The sequence below is a fragment of the Lepeophtheirus salmonis genome, chromosome 7 (assembly GCF_016086655.4).
Source record: "Lepeophtheirus salmonis chromosome 7, UVic_Lsal_1.4, whole genome shotgun sequence".
NCBI lineage: Eukaryota > Metazoa > Arthropoda > Copepoda > Siphonostomatoida > Caligidae > Lepeophtheirus > Lepeophtheirus salmonis.
In genome coordinates, this window is record NC_052137.2 from 9,846,842 (window position 1) to 9,855,950 (window position 9,109).

At 29.2% G+C, this 9,109-nt stretch overlaps 1 protein-coding gene across 5 annotated transcripts; it reads right to left on the reverse strand.

The window, feature by feature from the left end:
* Window positions 1-5,776: 5,776 nt before the first annotated feature.
* Window positions 5,777-8,762, reverse strand: LOC121121822 (uncharacterized). Of its 5 annotated transcripts, none has more exons than XR_005865584.2 (5): window positions 8,284-8,762; window positions 7,925-8,244; window positions 7,685-7,859; window positions 6,934-7,619; window positions 5,777-6,147 (listed from the first exon to the last, which is right to left on the reverse strand). XR_005865584.2 is itself a non-coding variant. In XM_040716811.2 (4 exons), the coding sequence occupies exons 1-4, from the start codon at window positions 8,671-8,673 to the stop codon at window positions 7,335-7,337; spliced, it is 1,170 nt and encodes a 389-aa protein (XP_040572745.1). In that variant the 5' UTR covers window positions 8,674-8,762; the 3' UTR covers window positions 5,777-7,334. The 5 variants fall into 5 exon arrangements, 2 of the variants coding, with proteins under 2 accessions (XP_040572745.1, XP_040572746.1); XR_011781114.1 differs by having other exon boundaries at window positions 7,925-8,229; window positions 8,284-8,760; XM_040716811.2 differs by having other exon boundaries at window positions 5,777-7,619.
* Between the last annotated feature and the right edge of the window lie 347 nt (window positions 8,763-9,109).

A 9,109-nucleotide genomic window follows, 5' to 3' on the forward strand; every position in this document is an offset into this window, starting at 1 on the left:
CTTTAATGTAAAAAATACTCTGCATAATTTAAATGGTCAAACATAGTTCGAGAAGCGGAGGCCATAATGTTCCTTGATTTATTTCCTGAAAGTGTAAGCGGCGATCAGAACCATCTCTAGTCTGAAGGAAGCAATTAAAGAGGAAATAAGAGATAAATAGCTTGTTGATAAGGATTTAATATACAATGTTTGGGCTCTCTCTCAAGAAATTGACATTGAAATATGGTGTTCATTTTGAAAAAAAAAATATCTTCCTTGAATAGACAGGAAAAAGGGCCAATGATATTCTTGGCTTTTGTCACTTTGTAAACATAAATGTAACGATTGTATCGTGGTACAAAATGTAAAATAAAGGTGATAAGAAAATAATTAAAAATGGTTATAGTTTACCGCTAGAATCACCATCACTTATTAACTCTAAATCTAGATCACAGTCATTAATATTTAGTACACAATATACTAAACTGTATATTTTGACTAAAGATGGGCGTTTGGGTTGTTTTGGTGGTTTTTTAATATTCAATAGAAACAGGTTATTTAATTTTGGACTCGGGTAGAACTAGGTATTTTCATAACTGTGTGTAATTTGTAGTCATAATCGAAAATAACTTTCAGAAGTACAGAATAATGCAACTAAGAAACTACAGGTGTCTGCAGTATTTTGTTTTAAAGAGATTTAATTTTTGTAGAAAAGATCAAATACTTTTTGGAGAATTTTGGGTCAAGTTTTAATTAGCTTTAAAACTTAGCTTTTTTAAGAAGAAAACTTCAACATAAGATATTTTAGATGTCTTGCCAATGCGATAATTCCTGGATTATAACGATATATTTTTTTAATGGGATGGTGGTATCCAGCCCCTTCATCCCACCCCCTGAAAACTCCCCTAGATACTGATTATGATGTGCATAGTTGCTGCAACAGCGAGGGGACATAGATCCCCTCACTTTTTGAATGACAATAGGAATGAAAAGTTTTGTGATTATATTGTCATCAATAGGCGCGGACATTTTTTTAAAACTACCCACTCCCGCTTTTGAGTTGCTTACAGACATTCTAGTGATGAATAACAGCAACGACAATGTAGAACTGTATGGGTCAGAATTGTAAGCCTTTCTAACTGATGACTTAACCAGAAAATTCTCCTTTGCTTAAACATCACTTTTGTACTCAAATACCCATAGAGACAGGGAAAAATTCAAAATTACCCGCCAACAAAATAAAGATTTGAATTTTTACCACCGGGTACTTGTGTTTGTGAGTAATATATGGGTATTTTTATATTTATGTTCCGGATATGAGTCCACGGGTATGTGTATTACTCGGACCTATCCCTAACTCCCACATAGGGGTAAAATCTTTTTATCATCAAATCGCACATATTTTTCAAGATTGTTTAAGAGAATTAAGACTCTATATTGTATATTTTGTAATATCATATCCTTCAATTTTATTAATGAACTTGAATGGCCACTCGGTAGAGCACACAAAACCTCTGCTTAAAATAAAATTTAGTATGTATCTAAATTTGTTGCAAAGTTATGGTAAATTACGAACTTTTTACATTTAATGTTACTTTGACTTATCAAAATTTAATGGCCTCTTAGAGTGACCATATATATAATCTTCGTACCAAGTTTGATCAAAATCGATCTGTAACTTTTGCCGTAATTCTTAAGAACAATAAACAAGGGGAAAAACATAATCTCCATTCGACATCGTTGGTGGAGGTAATAACTAGAATTTATAGATGTACGAGGGTCGTCTGTAAAATTACAGGTTATTTTTATTGATTTTTTATTTTTCGACATAGTTTCCATGTAACTCTACACACTTCTCTCAGTGATGCTCCCATCTCTGTAACCTGTCTATATAGTATTCAGCGTTTTTCTCTTCAAAATAATGGTTCACGAAACAATTTTTGTTTGTGGCTCAGTTACTCTGTGTTGGATTGACTTAAGTGCTTCAAATTTAGAGACAACAAGAATATATATGTCTGTTACTGACTTAATCTACTTAAAGAAAACACTTTCAAAAACAAATATTTAATCAAAGCCTGATACTCAATTTTGTCCATCTTTATAAAAACACTCACATCCGCTCACTCAAACGACTATTACATCATATCAACTGCGTGCTCAAAATGGCTGAAACTTTAGTGCGTAAATTTCAACAGATGCTTGAGATATGAGAATAGATTTTCATTACGATTTCTCCTACCTTCGCGTTGAGTATAGGTACATTACTGTTATTTATAAAAATATCATGATATGATTTTAGTTTAAAAATGTAAAAAAAAGCACAATTATGTACAGATCTATAGTTTTTTGTTGCCCGTCTTTCTCAGAAGTAAGTTTTATTGTAACTGTTATGAAAGATGCATTCATGTACGTACATGCATGTATTATATCCATACATTAATGCATATATGAAGGGTTGACGACGAGTAGTATGATGCCTTTTTTTTTATTGTAAGAAGAAGATGAAGAAAATATTATAGCCTAATTTTTTTAAAGGCTAACAATGAGAAGTACAAAAGAATGGAAAGAAGTGGCGGGGGGGAGACTATTGAATATAATAATTCCCTTTGTGAAAGAAAAGTGTATATCAAAATGTTGCAAAAAAACCTATTTATAAAGAAAATGTAATGTTTCATACATAGACCTGATTTGAATGCTTCACCTCTATTATCTCATTCAATTCATTCTCGTATAAGATGTAGTAAAAAGGAATCCATTATTTTCAATGGATTTTTTTAAATTAATATTTTATCTACTTGGAAATCAAAACAGTGCTTATTTGACAGTTGGACTCGATGATTTACATTATTTTATCCACATTTAGAACATCTGGCTTTCAAGAACGTAGTGCATATTAGACATCTAATTTAACGGAATGGAATCGACGAAACAATCACAAAACTGTTTAAAGCTTTTTTTGGTAGACAACCTTATGCATTACTAAAGGCATCTATTGTATAAGTCATGGATTTTCTTTTATTACCTACACCTATTACATTAAATAGAAATGTACCTCTTTTTTTTTTAAATGCTTTAAAAAAAGTTTAGATCTTATTTTTTTTCTCTTTGCTGGTGTCTATCTTTGACGCGCACTCAAACAATACTGATGCCAACAACCCCACAACTGTCTAAACTTTTTTCATGTTCCTTTAATTGGGCGGATAAAGTTGCACTGATTAAGTATACGTACACATTATAGTAATACAATTACTCCATCTGACCTAGGAATTGTTTTTCAAGTCCATATACAAAATGTATACTTCCTTCTCTAGGAACTACCGAGTCGCGAACCTACGCACATTGAGTTTAAGATAATAATTTATCTTGAGCACTTAGTCCATTGATCTACGTCTTTCCTGTCTTATTTTGCCATAAATCTTATCTTTCTAAGGTCATCTTGCGTAAACTGATCACACTTATACAACGTGAGATACACATAACTAAAGCAATTACCGGAAAAATAATTTACTTCTTTTTACTACACCTATTATTATATTTTCAACATTATTAATAACCCTAGAGATAATTTTCTTTAAATTGAATTTATTGTTTTTTCTTCAAAATGTATTTTTGAGGGTTATTCCACCTCAAATCATACCGTGGCTTACACCCACATCTTCGCATAGTTTAATTTAAATTTAATATACAAATTTAACTGTTTAACTGCAAATACTCAATCAATTCTTTCCCATTTGAAGAAACAGTTACATCAGATATATCATTAGGTTCGAACCCAAGAATTAAAAAGTCACTATTTCGTGTAAGTGAAAATACTTTTCTTCATATTTTATTTTTTTGTAAAAAAAATTTCCTATTATATTAAGTTTTATGTTATAAGTAATTAGTTAAGTATACCTATGTTATTTGTCAAAGTTAAAGGTGCCCATTCACTCTTGAAAATAACTTTTTATTTAACAAATTGTAACTTTTTTTTTCTTGTCTGAATTGAACTTACAAATTGTATTGTTTAGTTTTTTAAAGTCCACGTCTCAATATTACCAGAATATTAAATTTGTATCATCTATTGCTGAAGTACATAGATTTTTTTTCTGGCTGTATTTGAAGTGAAATCCTTCTAATTTATCAATATATCGACAAAACCCATAAATAAAAATGAGGAATATAACTAGAAAATTTCATGAAAATGAGAGGATTTACATTTAGCCCAAATTTTTTATACTTTTGAAGTCTTATAATAACTTTGGTGATAGAAAATTAGAATTTATCAATTCTAAATCTCCCTCCCACTACTCCAAAGTTAATTTTTTGTACCTTAAACACCTAATTTTAACCGATTTTTAAATTCAAAAGGAGATATTTGCCCAAAAATTTAATTTCGTACATGAACTGAATCTAAAGGAACTTATAGAAATATTAATGTAAGGTCATATTAAAATTTACAAACAGTTAAACATCTTTTCTGTTTCTGTGACTCCTTAAAAAATTTAAAATATGCAAATGAAGCTTTCAGCCGAAATTGGCTCTCTTTAAGTGTTATTAAGTATTAATTTTTTTAAAGTAAGATATTCAATTTTTGCATGTACCTTCACAACATCTAAAATTTAAAAAAAATATTTTCAACTTACAATACAAATATGCCTAAGGATCAAGGTACAGAATTAAGTCAGAAAAGTAAATGATTGCTTAATATCAACACCAAATTTTTCTTGCATAACGTGTGAATTAAAACTGTAGACTTTGATTCCTGATTTATAGTTGAAATCAAAACTGCTTTGTAAAAAAATTGTCAAGATTAAAAATTAAATTTTTAAATAATACTATTATTACAAAGAAAATGAGTTTATTCAATTTTTGTCCTACTTTTCTAATGGTTATTATTGGTAGCATTTTGGTAGGGGGGAAATTGGCAGTAAAATAATATTCTTCCTAATTTCTACCCCGAAAATTGCTTTTTCAATCCTGATTGTTTGGTTTTTAACCTACTTTTAAATTTATAAAAAAAAACTCACAAATGTTGTGATTTCTATTGTCTTTTTGAAATTTAAATAATAGCTTTATAATATTTTAAAATGAATAAAATATATTTTCAAGATTAAAGGTACAAAAAGTCAACTTCTTACAAATTTTTATTTTAATGTGTTTAATAGGGTTTATTATTTTGAGAGTTATCTGATAATTTGATCTTCCATTATGTATTGATGATAAAGTTATGTTTGGAAAATTTAAGTCTTCAAAAGCCGTTTTTGTTACCTCTATAGTAATTTGAAAGTGACATTTTTTTAAACCAAATTCTCTATTTGTAAAGGGATTCCAAGGTGTCAATTTTTGAATTATGATGCTGAATTTTAAAATTGTCTTAACAGGTTATATCCTCACATGGTAAAAATGAAATTGATCCTTTTTTTTTCATTTTGAAGAAAAATCAATAGTAGCTTTATTAAATACATTGTATACTTAAACGATCAAAAAATTTAATGATCTCTAAATCGAGTCATGTTAGTTTCCGAGCTGAGTCCTAAATTTTATTGCAAGTAGCTGAAGTAATAAAAATCGCTATTGGGTAAAGTTTCAAAATCAAATGTATACATATTTGGACACCGAGCATAATTAAAACTGTTTATTAAGTAAGAAAAGAGATCAAAAATATATTTTTTGGAAAAATATTCACTATTGTTTAAGGATATCAAACTTCCATGAAAATATCATAACCAATATTTTTGTAGCATTCCTTAAATATTTTTTGGATATTTGTGGGTTGGTTTAACTAATTAATTTTGAGTAAATGTACATATAAAGGTGATCAGAATTTGTATATTTTTTTCTGCTGTAAATATCACTGAAAGTAAATTGCCCCGTATTTACAATTTTATAAAATATAAGACATGTGCATGATTCAAAATAATTTATTGGTTCCAATTAATTTATATTCAACTTTCAATATCCTGGAGATAGATAGTACCAAACAAAATTTTCCATTAGATGATAATTTCAACTTTGTATGACATCACAATCAAGAAGGACCTCTGAATTTTGTTAAATGATACTTTATCTGATTTGTCAAAAAAATCATTTAACACCTTTCTGAACTTCTTTTGGTTAGATATGATCAAGCTTCTGATCATATCGAAATCTCAAAATCCAAAACGTTGACTTTTTTCCCCATGTTTTCTGTCGATGGAATCCATAGTTTTGGGAAAATAAATTACTATTACAATTTTGTTAGAATTAAGTGAAAGGATGGCCGGAAAAAATCTGGAATATCTCTAAAATGTATAGTTTTCAAATCAAAATAAAGTTACTTGATTTTAAGTATTAATTTATTGTATCAAAATATTTTTGGATTTTTCTAATAATAACAAATATTCTAATAAATATATGTCTAACAATACAAGACACTACAAGATAAATTTAAAGAAAGTCGATTCTCTCAAATAACAATGTAAGTAAAAAAAATTGTAAAGAAATCCAAATTTATTTCTTAAAGGGTCCTTCGAATTATCTACAAAATAAGAATTAATTTGAATTTATCAAATTCTCCCCCCTCAATATTACATAATTACACAAAAATTCGTTTTTTGTCACTATGTCATTAAAAAAAAGCGAGGAGCCCCCTTTCATAACCCCATTTGTGGAACAACTCCTCAAAATTACTTCATTGATCATAAAATATATCATCAAAAGTATAAAAACATCGGTATATGTCGAAAACAGAAGTAAAATAAAGAAATAATTAGTCATTTAGTTTGTTTATTTTTATATTTTTGTGATCAGGGCTGAAACTTGAGTTTGTTATTCACATTTCTTCCAACTGTAAACTAAAATTTATGAATAATTGCAGTATTATCAATAGACATTTCAAGTATCACAAAAAATAAAAATAGACAAAGTCAATAAAAAATTGATAAAAATACTATTAGGATATCATCCCTTCACGTTGATATAAAAATACCTTACTTATCAATTGTATAGTAATTGGCTTTTATTCTTTCCTCATTGATTTTTGTATCCAAGGCAGCCCATTATTTAATCATTAATAATAGTGTTTCTTTTATTTATTTTTCTTTGTAAAGATCCAAAGTATGTAGTAAATAGATAAATAATCTTAGATTAGTCTCTATATTAATAATAATCAATATCAGTTATAATTTCTTTTTCCAGAGGAATCATTATTTTGTGCCTCCATTTCCTCCATGTGGTTTCTTCAAATTACAGTCTTTTATTTATGTTATTTCTATAGTCCATTTTTTCTATCTATCTATCTTTGTATCCATTTTGTTTACAAAAAATGTTCTTCAAGTGTTTTGTTGATTTTTTTCTATTTCTTATGATTCATTGATATATTTTTGTTTTCACTTTCAAAAAACTTTCTCAAGTTGTACTAGGATTTTATTACGTAGTATCACTTTTTGTTGATTCCATAGAGCGGAGAGGTTATGGAAATGTGAAAATAACCAGGGAACATCAAAAGCAAATTCCTCGTTAGAAATATGGAAATCTTGACTTAGTACATCATAATCATCGAAATGTAAATGTCTTGATTGGGATGTTAGATTTTGAGGAATTCGAAGGGATACCGTAGCTGGTAAGGATGAACATTGAGAAAGCTTGAGAACACTTTTTACATCTTCTAATTTACGACTCTGTAATTTAATCAAAAGTAAGTGGTTTTGAAATATGATGTGTAGGATCTAAGAAAATATTTTACTATAAGAAAGGATCCTAGCGGAAGTTTTTTCCCACATGTATGATAAAGTGTGATGACTCCAGCACTAATAAAAGATCTCCAAACATAGGTGGTTCGAAGATAAGGGAACTTTAGCGTTACGTTTACATTGATATAATCATTTTCATTTGACAATTTGGATACTTCAAATGTTGGTCTGCAATGTGAATGTAATAAAGTGCCTATAACCAAACAGCTACAAACATAAAAGATCAAGCATACCTTCTCAAACCAAATATTTTCCCTTCCTCATATCTTTGAATTCGATCTCCATTTTTGATCCAAATATCAGGGGAAAACTTATAGTTATTTTTATCATGGGAATTCCACAATCTCTTTTTTATCAATTGGAAAACCCATTGTTCTACTGAATCCCTCAGTTTTGACTCTGGTTCATCCTGTGCGATAGAAGTTTTTGATATGGTTTTGGGGGCATTCGTATTTGTTGTAAGTTTAATATGATCTGAAGAAACATAAGCAGTCCCTTCCAATTCCCCCCAACCCGCCCCTTTGTCAATGGCAAAAACCTTAAAGTAAAGCACCTACTTTATTTGGCATAAAAAAACTTGACATGAACTTACTGTAAAGATATACTGTGTATTAGGTTTGACACTGATGTTGGCCTTATAATTGACATCCAAATCATCTTCGATTACTGCAGTCCAATCATTAAGGGATTTAACTTTGTCAACATTGACGGGGGAGATCTTTCTACTCTTGTTCTTCCCTATGAGTTCTTCAAAATATTCAATAAAGAAATAGTCGACACACTTAGAAAGATCCAAATAAGAGGAACTCCATCGTATGAGAACAAAGTTATCAGATATTCCTTGGCTTGCAGAGGGTGTTAACTTGAAGCTAGGATCTCCATCGCACCAATAATTGTCATTACAACAACCACACACTGTTTCCTTTATCCAACAAATGATTTGAAGTAGTAGATAAATATATTTAAATTGAATTATATCCATGTGAGATAAGTTATCTTTGGAAGCATTTATTTCAAAAAGAATAGAGCATGTGTGAGGGTGTTTTGTCCTTGTATATAGGTCTCTGTTTAAGAGATGCAGATACTCGAATAACAAGTTATTTGTCATACATACATATCAATAAAACTAATCAGTCTTCTTATTGACGGATTATATAGTGACATACATTCATATTATGTCTACATAGATTAAATGTTGATGTAAATTCAAACTAACTCTTACATTTGTTCTTTTAGGAACGGGCCTTAAGTCCTAAATTAACGATCTTAGATTACAAACATATTCAGTGTTATAGAAATACGTATTCGTATTATGACAGCAGGGCTGATTAAGATCTTGGTCCATAAAGTTCATTATAAATAAGATGCATTGCTAATTATTAACGTGCCTTGTGACAAATTGTTCAGTTATTACCAGG